The sequence below is a fragment of the Stigmatopora argus genome, chromosome 10 (genome assembly GCF_051989625.1).
Source record: "Stigmatopora argus isolate UIUO_Sarg chromosome 10, RoL_Sarg_1.0, whole genome shotgun sequence".
In the NCBI taxonomy this organism is placed as follows: Eukaryota; Metazoa; Chordata; class Actinopteri; order Syngnathiformes; family Syngnathidae; genus Stigmatopora; species Stigmatopora argus.
The window spans coordinates 2,583,182-2,598,831 of record NC_135396.1 but is presented as its reverse complement, the minus strand read 5'-3'; the positions used below and the strand labels follow the sequence as shown (position 1 = coordinate 2,598,831).

The following is a 15,650-nucleotide window of genomic DNA, read 5'->3' as shown; positions in this document are numbered from 1 at the left end:
CGGTCACATCGTCCAAATTGGCTAGCGTGTGTAGGTAGTACTCTGATGTTGCATTTTCCGCATGTTACAGGAGGGCGGCAGATTACTGTACATCGGACAGAATGAGTGGACGCACGTCAACTGTGCGCTGTGGTCGGCGGAGGTTTTTGAGGACGATGACAACTCCCTGAAAAATGTACACGTGGCTGTTCTCAGGGGCAAACGGATGGTAAGACACAAGGGAATACGTACCTAGATAAAAAAAGTAAATAATATATAGTTTGCTGTGACAAAGAACTGCCCATTTACACTAGTACCAGAAGGGCAAAATACACAACTTGCAGTATTTTCAATTGCAATGGCTTTTTATTTAAGACTGTGATTCTAGGCCAAGGGTGTCGAACTCGGGTTGGTTCGCGGGCCACGTTAACGTCAACTCCATTTCACGTGGGCCGGACCAATTTAGATATAAAATTGAGATATTGTATATATTTATATATATATTTTTAAATCAGATTAAAATAAATGGATCAAAAGCCCTAAATAATCCGTTTTTAATAGATATAATACCATGTTTATTTGAGCTTTTTTTTCTTAGCAAGGGAAAACATGTTTTAATAATTAGTTTTTCATTTCAAAAGGAAAGAAAATATTTTTTATCAAGTTCAATATTAAAATGGAAAACAGAAAATATTTTTATATATTTATTTTTTAGATTTTACAAAATGCTTTTTGAACTAAAAACACAAAATTGGATTACAAAATTGCAATTATTGATTTTAAAAAGGGGAAAATTAGGAAATATAATATACACCTATAATCATTGGAATTTGATCCTAAAACAGAAAGTCGGCATTCATGATATACTTTCTCGGGCCCCATAAAATGATGCGGCGGGACAGATTTGGCCCGCGGGCCGCCACTTTGACACCTGTGTTCAAGGTGTAAAGGTTTTGTACATGTGCGCCCCCTAGCAATAGCTAAAAGAATGACTGCTCAAGTGCAGTTCAGTTGTATTTAACTTTGATTCCATTCCAAATGTGTTTTTTAAAAAGGATAAAAGTTGATCTGCCAAAGGCTGAATTTTCGGATGTAGCTCCAGTATCAGATATCATTAAATAATGCAAGTTTAAATTCTACAGGGGCCCCAAGTGCTCATTTCCTATTCGTGTTTTCTCTTTCACAGCGCTGTGAGATGTGTCAACAGCCGGGAGCCACAGTCACTTGCTGCTTTACTTCCTGTAGCAGCAACTACCACTTCATGTGTGCTCGTCAGGACCGCTGCATTTTTCTGGAGGACAAAAAAGTCTATTGTTCCAAGCACAAGGACCTAATCAAGGGAGAAGTAAGAAACACTCCATGACTTGGAACAACTCAGATGATAACAAAAAGAAATTCATTTCAATCAGCTCCCCTGATTCTTTCAAATAATTAAGCATTATTATTGGATTGGATAACTTTATTCATCCCCTATTTGGGAAATTTTGTTGTCGCCGTAGCAAGAGGGTGAGAATGCAGATGTAGGGAAGGCATTTTAGACATAAATAGATAGGTAATAAGTAAGTTAATAAATAAAATACATATATAAATAAGTGTATTGCTGAAGTATATATATATATATATAGAGAGAGAGAGAGAGAGATAGAGATAGATAGAGATAGAGATAGAGATAGATATATACATACATATATATATACATATATATACATATATACATGCATATATATACATATATACATACATATATATACATATATACATACATATATATACATATATACATACATATATATACATATATACATACATATATATACATATATACATACATATATATACATACATATATATACATATATATATATATACATATATATATACATATACATACATATACACGTACATGTACATATATGTACATGTATACATACGGTAGGTCTTAACACTCAGCCATTTTTTTGTTAAATCATATTTTTGCCTTTCTTTACGCTCAGGTGGTGTCTGGTTTTGAGGTCACCCGCAGGGTACTCGTTGATCTGGAGGGAATCAGCGTGAAGAGAAAATGGTTGGCCGGGCTGGAGCCTGAAAATGTCCACTTGATGATAGGTAGGGTGAAGCAATGCCGGTCAAACTATTAGTGATTTATTATTCATTAATGTCTGTTTTTAACTTAGGCTCCATGACAATTGACTGTTTGGGCATACTGACCGAAATGTCAGATTGCGAACGCAAACTCTTTCCTATCGGATACCAGTAAGTGATTCCAAAAAAATAAGAAAATTAAGTCAATATTGTCTTAGGGGAAAGATGAAATGTTATCAACTGGTCCCCCACGCAGGTGTTCTCGCGTATACTGGAGTACTTTGGATGCACGAAAGCGTTGCGTGTACACCTGTAGGATCTTGGTTTGTCACCCTCCCGTTGGAGAGTGCGATTTCATGAATGCGGTAGCTTCTGAGGACAATCTCACCATCGCGCATAGCCCGTCTCCGGTGCCAGGTATTTTTGTAACAGTCGTAGGATGACCGTACGCATTTTTGAAGCATTTTTAACCGCTGTTCACTGTCAATCTGGCTTTTTTCAAATCAAGACTTCCCGGATCCATTTGAGTCTCCCAGGCGGACAGAGACTCTTTCCCCAGTAAAGACCCCCAAGCTCAGGGTCTACACCAGGAACCGGTACCCCAGCTACCCACCTGGCATCCAGTCCTTGCAAGGGCCGGGTCCATTGCCTTCTTCAGGTATTAAATCTGAGTCTTGTTTTCTTTTTACATTCACTCTAATTAGGTACAAATAATTCTCAATGATCCATTTTGATTGGCGCTCCGAGGCATTTACGCTTAAGCAGCTCTTAAAGGTAAATTTCCCTTTTTTTTTTATTCTCGTGGTTTTTGCAATTGATATATTTGCGTTATTTTCCCTTCAACGTAACACATTTGTACTCATTATTAAAACCATGAATATGGAGGTGAATATTGTGAATCAGGGGGACGGCTTATACGTGAGAAATTGTCAGATTCAACAATTTTAAGGCAATTTACGGGTGCGGCTTATACGCGAGAAATTGTAAAATTCAACCATTTTAAGGCAATTTTACAGGTGCGACTTATATGCGGGAAATTGTAAAATTCAACGATTTTAAGGCAATTATACGGGTGCGGCTTATACGCGGGGGGGCTAATATGCGAGAGAATACGGTAGATATTGTCTTATGGAATATTGTATCTAGTAGTTTACCAATCCCACCTTCTGTTTTTTCTGTAGGAGGTTTCTCTCAACCTCAAAACGAATCCTTTGAGACCGCACTGGACCCCGTCCCACGGATTATTGAGCCCCAACGTCTTAGTTGCACATCTCTTCCATCTCCTCACCACCAGCAACAGAAAGAAAAACCCGTGAAAGCGCTGGCTCAGATTTTGCCGCGGCCCTTTACCTCACCGCCTCCGCTAATATCCTCACCGGCACGGGACCCCGAAAAGTCTAAACGTCTCAGCAAGGACTCGGTCCAGAGGGACAAGGAAAGGGCAAAGCCTTTCACGTCGGAGAAGAATAAATCGCAATCTTCCGTACATCAGGGTGTCCGAGACGCAGATAAGGTCAGGGTGCCGAGCCGAGGTCAAGCGTTCAAGGATCACGACAGGAACAAATCATCCGGCGACCACTTGAAAAAGGAGCCCGAAATCAACGAACCAATCGCCAAAGAGCAAGAAAAGAGGAAGCCGGCCACCAAAGAGGTGGACAGGGTGCGAATTCCCGGAAGAGATTCGGAGAAGAGTCGACAAGTAAACCGGGACGGCGAGAAAGGAAAACAGGTCAGCAGGGAGTCAAACCACAAAGACGCCGAGAAGAGCAAATCCTACGTTAGAGATTCCAGCTCAAAAGATGGCGAGAAAGCCAGAGTCGTCAGCAGGGATTCCAGCCCGAGGGACTCGGAAAAGCTCAGGCAATTTAGCAAGGAACCGGGAAAAGAAAGAACCTCCAGCAAAGACTCCGATAAGAGTCGACCTCCCTCAAGGGACTCCACTTCGAAAAGCACAGAGAGACACAAAGGCTCAGGGAAGGAGAGCGACCCTGGAAGCCAGTCCAGACAGGGTGGGAGTGAAAGTAAGAACCCCAGGATGGCGCCCGCTGGCTCGGGTCAGTCTTCACCACCCGTGGGCACCGCCGTACTCTCCGGCCATCAGCAGAGAGGTGGCGGCACCAAACAGAGTCACAAGCACGGCAAACACGGAAGCAAAGACCACGCTATCGCTTTGGCTCATCACAAGTCTCACAACATCCACGCCAAGGACAGGAACCACTCGGAGAAAGACGGCAACGTCACCGGCACGGGCTTGACGCCACCATCTTTGCTTTTTAACGACTCCACCGTTGGAAAATCCAGCTCCCCAACCATGGCACGGAAATCAAACGATTGTTCATCGGCTCCATCTGCCGGAGCCGCCATGAAATCCCTCTGGCCTTCAAGAACACCTTCGGACGCAGACGCGGTAAGGCGAAGTTCCGTACACCCGGCGTCCCCAGCCACGGCCGCCAAGGACAAAGTCAAGCCAACAGGCAACAAAGAGTTGTCCAAAAACCGGGAAAGGGACAAGAGGCTCCTTAATAGCAAAAACAACAAAAAATCTACAATCTTAAATAATAACACCAAAGCCAAGAGCAGCTCTGGAACCCTTAATCTCCATCCCACCTCTCACCGGAATAGCAATAGCAAAGTTCAGTTGCTGGAAAGCAGCGCCAGATCCCACGGCGAGAAGACGGAGAACCCGGGAAGCATCAGGTCTTCTTCAAAGGCTCACGAGAACTTCACCAATTTCTTCGCCAAGAAGACGTCCTCTCCTTCCCACGTCAAACCGACAATAAAGCAGTTAGTATTGTCTTCTCGCGAGAAAGCCAAAGCGGTAAAAAAGCCCAGCGTCAGACAGCCGATGCCCGAAATGAAGACGGACCCCAACGGTACCAGCAATGTCGGCGGGATTTCCACTTCCTGTCCCACGACAACTACCTCTTCTGTTTCTCCTGCTGGCCAGGGGATTAGTCGCTGTGTCCGCTCCGCCATTTTCTCCTCTTCCTCCGCCAGCAGCTCCGACTCCGATTCCGATAACCCCGGCAACCGGACCGAAACGAAGAACGAAGACCTCCACAAAGATCGCCCTCTCTCCGAGCTCCGGGACCACCGCGGCCTCGTGGCTCAAGGGACGGGAGACGATGGCGAAGGCCCCGATGATTACCACGACGCGCACCTGGAAGACGACAGCGACGGTTCAGGGTCGGCAAAGCGGCGCTACCCTCGCCGTAGCGCCCGCGCTCGCTCCAACATGTTCTTCGGACTCACGCCCTTCTACGGGGTTCGTTCTTACGGGGAAGAGGACCTGCCGTTCTACGGCGGTGGGGACGGATCAGTGCCCTTGGTTAAGAGGAGGACCGGTCGAAAGAAGTCCGCCGAGGGACAGGTGGATGGCGCCGATGACATCAGCAGCTCGTCTTCGTCGGGGGACAGCGGCGATGAAGAAGACAGCGGAATGAACCAGAGATTCAAGGACCCGTATTATTACAACTTCACCAGGACGATAATAAACCCAGGCGAGGGTCTTCCTTCCATAGAAGGACTGGACCAGTGCCTGGGGAGGGGCTCACAGCTTCAGCGCTTTTTAAAAGACGAGGAACAGCAGCAGCAGAGGCCGCAAGAAAAAGCTGAAGATGACATTCTCAATGCGCTGTAAGTACTTTTAAGATATTTGACATTTCCCTCACCATTGAATGCACCGTCAACCTCGACTTACAAATTCCTCTAGGTTGCCAAAAACTGATATGCGTTCTATTTAATGTGAAGTCGTCATTTGAAGTTGTTTAGTTGTGTGTTTACGTGCATGTGTTCGTGTGCTAACGTTAGATTCCACCTTACTGTACTGCACTACTGCATGAATAGAACGTTTTTACATGCTTGTTATTCATAATTTTCTTTCATTTATATCTGTTTCTCGCATATATCGTACAAAAGTGGGACACTTTGGTCACTATTAAAAGGTTTCGTTGGTACCGTATTTTGCTGTTTAATATACCCGGGGTATATTAAATGGCAACTCTGCTTTTTTGGCAAGATTTGTATGGTGTTCATGGGGGCATAATTATAGATACTTAAGTTCATTAAAATTCCAAGTCAGACTTTATTCAGCAGTAAGTAATTTTAACTTGAGCAGTAAGTAGTTTTAGTTTGCAAAACGTTGATGCACCCCGTCACGGCATAAAGAGTGCGTAGTACATCGTACCTTCCCGTTTGTGCGCCACTTAATATACCGCTGCCGTTTAATATATATTAAATGGGGGATATATTAAACAGCAAAACACTAGTTTTTTTTTTAGGACCGTGGAACAGTTTTCAGCATTTACATATAAAGACTACTTACGAAATATTCACGTTACGAAAAAGGTCCTGGAACCAATTAATTTCGTACGCCTGTATTCTCACGACAATTCTGTACTGCGATCCAAGAAGGCACAGTGATAAAACTGTCTATAATCAGCTGTGAGATTGATGGCCATTTTGTTCAGGGTTGGTCTCCTCCCCAATCTGTGTATGGTGTTTTTTCGCAGGTCTTTGAGCAAGCAGAGCATCGGTCAGCTCGACGGCGTCGACGACGGTTCGGAAAGCGACACGAGCATCTGCACTACCAGCACCACCACCACCACAGCCACCTCGGCTTCCACGCCACACAAGACTACTCCGAGAAGAAGGGGCCGAGAGAGACACCGGGAAAAACTCCACTCCCGCGAGTCTCCCAAGGAGGCACACGCCAGCGGTGGGGGAACCACCGGGGCATTGGGCGGGAATCCCCGAGAGGGCCGAAAAGGACCCAAAGATAACTGCCTGGCTTTAGGCGCCGTGGTCAAGTCGCAGCCACAAAGTCAGGGCCAGGATCCTCTGGACGCTCAATTGTCCATCAGCACCGAACTTCTCAAATCGGACTCCGACAACAACAACAGCGACGACTGCGGCAACATTTTGCCGTCCGACATCATGGAATTTGTTCTGAACACGCCTTCCATGTCCATGCAGGCTCTGGTTCAGCAACCCGAGTCTTCCTCCTCCGAGCTTCTGCTGGACGAGGGCTACGTGGGAGTGGACGTTAACCGGCGCAAAGACATCCTGTTTGACGACTTCTCCGAGCCTTTGCCTACCGCTGAAACCGAAGGGGTCGGCGAAAGTAGCGTGAACAGTTCCATATCTGTCGAGGAACCTTACATTCCTCTTGAACTGCCCTCGGATCTTTCGGTGTTGACTACACGCAGTCCTACCGTGAATTCCAGTCAGAACCACTCCACCGGGAGCCTCCTCTCAGATACCTCAGAACGCACAATGTTGGGTTTGACATCCCGCCCAGAATCGATGAGCGCTGAGAAGGGTGGGGACAAGAAAAGACCGGGGGTATCACCCTCAGAGAATCAGCACGACGTTGTAACCTTGGGAAACAGGGACACTCAGGTCACTGAAGGTCACATGATCCCCGAGCAGTTCATTCCTAGCCCCGCAGTTGGTCAAGTGGTGGAAAATCCAGCTAACCAGGATATTTCCAGAAATCCCAGGACCCCCGGATTGCCAAGTTCTCCGTCACTTCCACTTCAGGGTCAAAAGTTTCTCCCTATTCCAGCTACGACGGCAGGTAGCATCAGCCCCGCACCGGGTCCGGGACCATCGCAGGTTCAGGTGTCCACCCCAACGGTCATAAAACCGAGCCCCGATAAACTTATCGTGGTGAACCAGCAGTTTCAGCCTCTCTACGTCCTCCAGACCGTCCCCAACGGAGTCGCCCAGAAAATAACGGCCGCGGGAGTGATGGACGCCAGCTCTCAAGCCGTGCTGAGCTCAGTGACCCTCGCCACGGGTTTGAATTCCGGGTTATCGGCTTCGCAGCAGATATTTCCTGCCGGCGGCAAAGTCTTGGGCACCGTGTCTCATTCCTCTCAGATTCATACATTCAGAGGGGCAACCCAGGCCGGTTTCCAGACGGCCATTCCCAGCACCACCTCGGGGCTTTTTATCGGGTTGTCTTCCCAAGCTCACGATCAACCTCAGATCCTGGTTACCGAGGCGGGGCGACGGCACGAACTGGGTCCGAGCGTGGCCATCGTTTCCACCGCCTCAACTCTGACCGCAGTTCCCACCGTGCTTTCCACCGCCCACGGCAAGAAAAGACCCATCTCTCGACTCCTGCCCAAAAAACCCAAGAAATTGGCTCGCTCCAGAAGCCAGCCCACCATCGCCCCCGATGTCGGCCCTCCCAACATGACGCTAATCAATCTGTCATCCTCGCAACTCACCGCCGGCATCCCCGGCCAGCCCGGCGGTCTCGTGGAGCTGAGCACCTTAACGGGTTCTCAGCGTAAAATTCCCAACATCATCAAGAGACCCAAATCGGGTGGCGTCATGTACTTGGACCCTACGACGCTCATTCAGCAGAGGATTCCTGGCTCCGCCCAGGCCGGGGTGCTGGATCACTCGGCTCACATGTTACCTTCCGGCCTCAAGCCCAATCAGTCGGTCTTAAATGTCGTCCCCGTGACCCCCGGTGGGGCCGCGGGCCTCCTGACTTCGGGGTCCGTGTCCCTTTCCACGCCGGTCCTCACCACAACGGAAATCGGCAGGCCAATCAGCAACCTACTATTCAAGGCCAGCTCACGCGGCTTGAGCCTATCCGATCAGTCGGTGGTCCTCCAGTCGGCCGGGGCGACCCCCCTGGTATCCCACCTGGGTCCCCCCGTGACCTCGCTAGCCAACAGCATCTGCGTCTTGCCTTCGCAGCAGTCTTTTAGCGTGGCCGTCACTCAGCAAGGAGACGTCGACGGCAACGCCACGCACCTCCGCCAGGCGTATTCCAGGGCCCAGACCTCCGAGTCCGGTTCGGCCACGGCGGTGGCCATAGCGCCGGCCCCCCCTTCCAGCCCGGCGAAAGGCCGTGTCGTGGGCGTGTTTACTCATACCCACTCTCAGAGCAGCAGACGCACCCCCCTCCATCACGGCGCCAATCGGAGCCTGCAGAACTCCATGGGTGTCGCGGCCGCGACCGTTAGCATGGCTAGGACGGAAAAGGACAAACCCAAAGCCAAAAGGAGCAGGAAAAGCACGGATATGAGTAACGGCAAAAAGGTGAAGATCTCTCATCCCGAGGCGCATCGCAAGAACCCTTCAAAGTCCAGGTGAGTTACTACTTAGACATATCAGTACGGGCTAAAAATTGCTAACACAACCATCCTCTTCTCTTTTCAAGTACTTCTCAACAAGTCAGCTGTCCCGAGCCCATGGACACCGGCGAACCCCCCAACAAGGCAACAAATAAAAGGTACGGCAACAACTTCTCATTCTGCTTCTTCACGCTATTTCTCTCGAAGTCCGTCACGGCTCAGCTCAATCTGTTACAGCGTTTTTGCTAAAAAGAAGAATCCGGAGCATCCCGGATTCCCGGGAAAGCTCACGGTCCAAGACAAAGGTTCGCCTGTCCCAGCTTCTCCCGCCGCCGCTTCACCGCCAGACCAAGATGGCGGCCACAAAGACACCGGGCTGGACGGCAAGCCCCAAAAGGGCATCATCTTTGAGATCCGCAGTGAAGACGGCTTCCACATACGTTGCGAAAGCATTGAAGGTGAATGAAAAGCCAAAGGTTCTCCTCTTATTCCACTTTAGCTTCTCTGGTGAAAAACGGCCCCACTACTTCTTATCAGATCGTGTTTCAAAAAAAGTAAAACAGGGCAAACACGCTTACCGAATTGAAGTCTATCACAATTGGACGCAAGCCACCAAACTGAAGCTATCCCACGAGGCACTTCAGATCACGTTCTTACGTAACTGTCCTTTTTCGCAGATGCCTGGAAGTCGCTGACTGATAAGGTGCAGGAAGCCCGTTCCAATGCCAAGTTACAAAAGATGTCCTTTGAAGGTATTGCACCATTCTTGCTCAGAAGCAAACACACGGTCATTTATAAACACTTGACTCCATTTTCAAATGCAGGAGAGCTTACACACAACAAATGTCAGTTCTTGGAAATAGTAACCGTCATCTTGTCCTTGCCTCGTGACTTATGAGACGTGTTCTACTCTTTCAGGGTCTAGAATAGATTGTACACAAGGATTTCTAACTGTAAACTCTAATTGTGCACTTCTCTTAGGGGTGAATGGCGTTCGGATGCTGGGAGTGGTCAACGAGGCCGTCCTGTTCCTGTTAGAGCAACTGTACGGAAACAGACACTGTCGGAGCTACCGATTCCGTTTCCACAAACCCAAAGAAAGCGAGCAGCTCCACATCAACCCGCACGGTTCAGCTCGGGCAGAGATCCACCACAGGTTTGGATGCCTTCCCTTCCTATTGACTTGAACTTCCCACCTACAACAACAACAACAATCTGCCTCCCCCCAGGAGATCTGTCTTCGACATGTTCAATTTCTTGGCCTCAAAACACCGGCAGCCTCCCGAGTACAGGCCACAGGAGGAAAACGAAGAGGAAGGACAGCTCAGGACCGCTAGGTTAGTCGCCTTCGGGGCTCTACGTATTCTTTGGAGACCAATCCTTCAAAGTGTTCAATTGTTGTGGCAGACGGGCATCGATGGAACTGCCGCTCGCTGTGAGATTCAAAAACCTCAAGACCACCTCCAAGGAGACGATAGGAGTCTACAGGTAATAAATAAGCCACTTATAAAGAATTTAATTTTCTTGAAATGTAGACTTGATGAGTGGAGCAGGTACTCCTCAGACCGGATGACTATATTTACAGTGGCATGAAAATCAATGAAGTGAACTAAAAGTACCGCATTTTCTCGCATATAAGCCGTACTATTACAATTGCCTTAAAATCGTTGAATTTTACGATTTCTTCTACGATAAGAATGCCATGCACAAGTAAGTGAGTCTTTTCCTTTTTTTTGCAAGATACAGTTAATTTTTTTCTTGAATTTAATTCATAGATGTCTAAATAAATTTTGTTTCGCGTTTTATCTGTTTATCTTTTCTCTATTTTGGATTAAATGATCGTATCGGCCGTATTGTCTTGCGTTTCGTCTTTGTCACCTTGCAGTTTCGTGCATGTCAAGTCTAATTTGCGCATTATCCTTGATTCAGTCATCTTTTTTTTGTTACAATTACGGCATATATGCAAGAAAATTTGGTATTTCAAAGCTTAGGGTATAAAAAAAATTGTTGGGGATTGGTTTTGGTATTTTTCCCCCCCGTGTAACCCATCCATGTGATTGCCCATTGAGTTCACCTGTTGTCCCTCCCTCCGTCCCCCGCTGTATCTCCAGGTGTTTCTGATTGTCTCATCAATCCATGTCTGTCTATGTAAAACCTGTGTTTGTCAGTCGGATCGTCTATGTTGTTATGCCTATGTCCTGTGATTCTGGTTTCCCCTGGTCCTCCCCGGTCAGGTTTGATTTTTCTTATTTGATTACAAAGTCTTTGTACTTTTCTGATAATCCTGCCATAGTTATTTATGTTTTTATTAGCACACTCCAATCCGTGACCTTACTTCCCCACGTTTGGGTCCTACTACGCATTGACCACACAGCGAAATCATTCTATTTAAAAAATACAATTTAGCAGGTTCGATTTTTTTTTTTTTTTTTTTTGGTATTCTTTGACTCTCACAGTTTAAAATTTTGGCTCTTTGCGACTTTTTCTAACTAGACGAATATTGGTGTCCAAACGTTAAGTCTCTCTATATGCATACTCAGTGACGGGCTATTGTTTTCCAGGTCTCCCATTCACGGACGAGGACTTTTCTGCAAGAAAACCATCGAGGCGGGAGAGATGGTGATTGAATATTCCGGGAATGTGATCCGCTCCGTGCTCACCGACAAGCGGGAGAAATACTATGACGGGAAGGTGAGTAGCAGACGCACCAATCAATAACGACCGAGGTGGCAAATTAACATAAGCCGAGAGGCATCCAAATGTTTCAACGCATTTGATATGGTAATCACAGTAATAACACGTTGGCCCCGATTGAATCGAATGCTTTTATTGTCATTATAATGATATTGAAAGCTTCACCATGAAGTGCACAAATAACAACAACAAATAGACAAATAAATAATCAATATATATTAACAATTAATAATAAATAAGGCAGCCCAGCATCGGCCTCACAGTTCTGGGGTCCTGGGGTCAAATCCAGGTCAGTCCACCTGCGTGGAGTTTACATGTTCTCTCGAGCCTGCGTGGGTTTTCTCGGGGTACTCCGGTTTCCTCCCACATCCCAAAAACATCCAGATTAGGATGATTGGACACTCTAAATTACCCCTAGTATGAGTAACTGTGATTAGTTGTCCTTTGTCTCCTCGTGCCCTGGGATTGGCTGCCCACCAATTCAGGGTGTCATCTGGGATAGGCTCCGGCACCCCTGGCGACCCTGGTGAGGAGAAAGGAGTTTAGAGAATGAATAATCAATAAATAATTAATCAACACAATGTCAAACAAACAAACGATAAGATAAATAATCAATAAATAATAATAATAATAATAATGATGATGAAAATAATGATAATGATAATAATAATGATGATAATAATAATGATAATAATGATGATGATAATAATAATAAGGATAATAATAATGATGATAATAATGATGATAATAATAATGATGATAATAATAATGATGATAATAATGATGATGATAATAATAATGATGATAATAATAATGATGATAATAATAATGATGATAATAATAATGATGATAATAATAATGATGATAATAATAATGATGATAATAATAATGATGATAATAATAATGATAATAATACTGATGATAATGATAATAATAATAATAATGATGATAATGATGATAATGATAATAATAATGATGATAATAATGATGATAATAATAATGATGATAATAATAATGATGATAATAATAATGATGATAATAATGATGATGATAATAATGATGATAATAATAATGATGATAATAATAATGATGATAATTATAATGATGATGAAAATAATGATAATTATAATGATAATGATGATGAAAATAATGATAATGATAATAATAATGATGATAATAATAATGATGATAATAATAATGATAATAATAATGATGATGATAATAATAATAATAATGATGATAATAATAATAATGATGATGATAATAATAATGATGATAATAATAATGCTAATGATAATGATAATAATAATGATAATAATAATAATATTAATAATAATAATAATTAAAGGGGACATGGCACATTTGTAACGCTTATTGTCTCTGTCTGTCGTAGGGTATCGGCTGCTACATGTTCCGCATCGACGAGCACGAGGTGGTGGACGCCACCACTCACGGCAACGCGGCCCGCTTCATCAACCACTCGTGCGAGCCCAACTGCTACTCGCGGGTGATCACGGCGGACGGCCCCAAGCACATCGTCATCCTGGCCGCCCGCCGCATCCACCGCGGCGAGGAGCTGACCTACGACTACAAGTTCCCCACCGAGGACGCCGGCAACAAGCTGCCCTGCAACTGCGGCGCCAACAAGTGCCGCAAGTTCCTCAACTAACAAGTCAGTGCCAACTTTTTGTCCCGCCCCCTCCTCCCCCCCACCCCCCGATCCGACGCCCGCTCTCGATTGGACCGAACGTGCAGAGGAGGAGGAGCCACGAATAGACCTTGAAACATATCGTGCCTCCTTTCCCAATCGTGTGTCTTGCTCGCCAACCTGGATCTTTTTGAGAATTCCCCCCGCCAAATTTGGAAGAAATTTGCTCCCTTTTTTTCGGCCCGTTCTGAATTTAAAGTTTAAAAATATCGAAGATTCCGTTTTACACCAAAGTGCAATTTGTCGAAGGAACACGAAATGGGTCGAAATCGAAGTATGTTTTCTCGCCGGGCTTGGGAGAACGTGCCCCGATGCCTTTTTGAGCCACGGCTCGCTTGAGGGTACGAAACCGAGAGCGACACTAGACAAATATCCGTCACGCTCGTGCGCTTGATTTGACCACGTTGCCACCGTTTGCGTTATTATGGAACCTCTTGAAAAGGGGGGAAAAAAGGCAGCTTGAGTTTCTGGTGGACTGACAAACATGGGCGGGACCCCCGAGACTTTACTGATGTGCTTTAGTAGGTTTATTTATCTTTTTTTTCCGGGGGGGGGGGGGGGGGGGGGGGGGGTCTTAATGTTATCGCCGTGGGCCGTATGGGATCACGGTTCGAATTCTGCGTGGTCGTTCCAAATGAAAGCGGAACCAAACAAATGTGGCGAAATTGAGTCGATATTTTCTTCTTATGGAATTGTTAGTACGTGTTTTTAAGTCTTTTAAAATTGTCGTTATTTTTTGTTTTTATTAAGAAAAGCAAATGTTGCGGTTGGGAAAAAAATGTAAATAATGTATATTTTTCTACAACGAGGAAAAAAAAGACTTAAAAAGCACTCGATAGTGAATAGCACTTAATGATGGTATTTATATATTTTTAAAAAGTCATATTTATTTTAATGCCATTTTTTTGGTAGGAAATAGAGGTTTACAAACACTAAAGCGCTCTATGTTTTTTACTTGGCGGCCTTTTGGAAAATGGTCTTTCTTCGTTTTTGGGTCTTTTCATTCTTGTGGTTTTTCGTAGTGGGAATGTTTTGTTTTGATTCCAAAGACTGACGCTGGTCTGCGGATCGGTTCCAACTTGGGTTCAGTCCACCAGGAGCTCTCCACCCGGGCCTTTCCTTTTCTTATCGTCGTCGTTTTAAAAAATTTGGAGTTGGCGCCGTGGCTGGCGTCAACCGGCGTTCTTCTTGTGATGATTATTATTATGCACTTGGGAGAGTTTAGATGGCGGATCCTGATCCGGTATCTCCTCTCTTCAGCCTTATTGTCTCCTCACCACATCGCAAACACGCAGAGAAGAAAAGTAAGAACCGGACTGGCATATCGAAAAGTACGCATCGATGAAAAAAATCAGACAATAATTCGTCAGAATGTGTTTTATTTTTTTTTCCATAGGGAGGTGCCTTTGTTTTGATGCTCCACGCCGTTTAGCGCAACACTGAAAAGAAGGAAAATGTAAAGAGATTAAGTCCTAAAAAAATATTCAATTGATGTCTTTATGGTATCTCGTTGATCTAAATTGTAGTTATATGAAAATAGTGGTAAAGTTAGGATCGATGTGTAGAAATGTTGCAAGTTTTTGTGTATAACGTTGGCATTTCTATCTTTGCAGGTTAAGAAATGCCGTTCACGTCAAAGGAAAAGGCATTTTGCCCGGACTCGGTCACCGAAGACAGTGACAAATTTTGCAAAGAAGACACAGACGACAAAACAAGTAAGGACCTGCCACCGAAAATTTCACGAAAAGGGCAGGAGGAATGTGAGTTTCCACACTTGCTCTTCTAAGGTTCTTCCGAGGACTATGCAGGAAGGCTTTTTCCATTTCATAGGCCAATCATTTTGAGACAATAAAGCCTTCTTGCTTAGCGTAGTCCTCGGAAAAATGTTAGAAGAGCAAGTGTGTAAAACCCACATCCCCCCTGCCCTTTTCTTGAAATGTTTGGTGTCAAGTCCTAATTTGTTTTGTAGTTGGTGCCGTCTTTGCAAAATTTGTGACGAAGACGCGCTGCACTGCACTCATTGTATTCGGTGACTGAGTCCGAGAAAAATGCCTTTTTCTTTTGAAGTGAATGGCATTTCTTAATACACA

General features: G+C 45.2%; 1 protein-coding gene across 2 annotated transcripts in view; it reads left to right on the top strand.

The window, feature by feature from the left end:
- The window catches only part of kmt2a (lysine (K)-specific methyltransferase 2A), a 45,029-nt gene extending 30,911 nt beyond the window's left edge, over positions 1-14,118 (top strand). For both annotated transcript variants that reach the window (XM_077611357.1, XM_077611356.1), the window contains exons 19-34: positions 71-208; positions 1,166-1,324; positions 1,974-2,085; positions 2,154-2,232; positions 2,318-2,478; positions 2,570-2,719; positions 3,243-5,697; positions 6,573-9,173; positions 9,245-9,316; positions 9,396-9,616; positions 9,836-9,910; positions 10,140-10,314; positions 10,388-10,495; positions 10,566-10,646; positions 11,720-11,849; positions 13,246-14,118. In XM_077611357.1, coding sequence (XP_077467483.1) covers positions 71-208; positions 1,166-1,324; positions 1,974-2,085; positions 2,154-2,232; positions 2,318-2,478; positions 2,570-2,719; positions 3,243-5,697; positions 6,573-9,173; positions 9,245-9,316; positions 9,396-9,616; positions 9,836-9,910; positions 10,140-10,314; positions 10,388-10,495; positions 10,566-10,646; positions 11,720-11,849; positions 13,246-13,521 — 6,993 coding nt within the window. In that variant the 3' untranslated portion in view covers positions 13,522-14,118. The remainder of the gene's footprint in view (positions 1-70; positions 209-1,165; positions 1,325-1,973; positions 2,086-2,153; positions 2,233-2,317; positions 2,479-2,569; positions 2,720-3,242; positions 5,698-6,572; positions 9,174-9,244; positions 9,317-9,395; positions 9,617-9,835; positions 9,911-10,139; positions 10,315-10,387; positions 10,496-10,565; positions 10,647-11,719; positions 11,850-13,245) is intronic.
- The last annotated feature ends 1,532 nt before the right edge of the window (positions 14,119-15,650 follow it).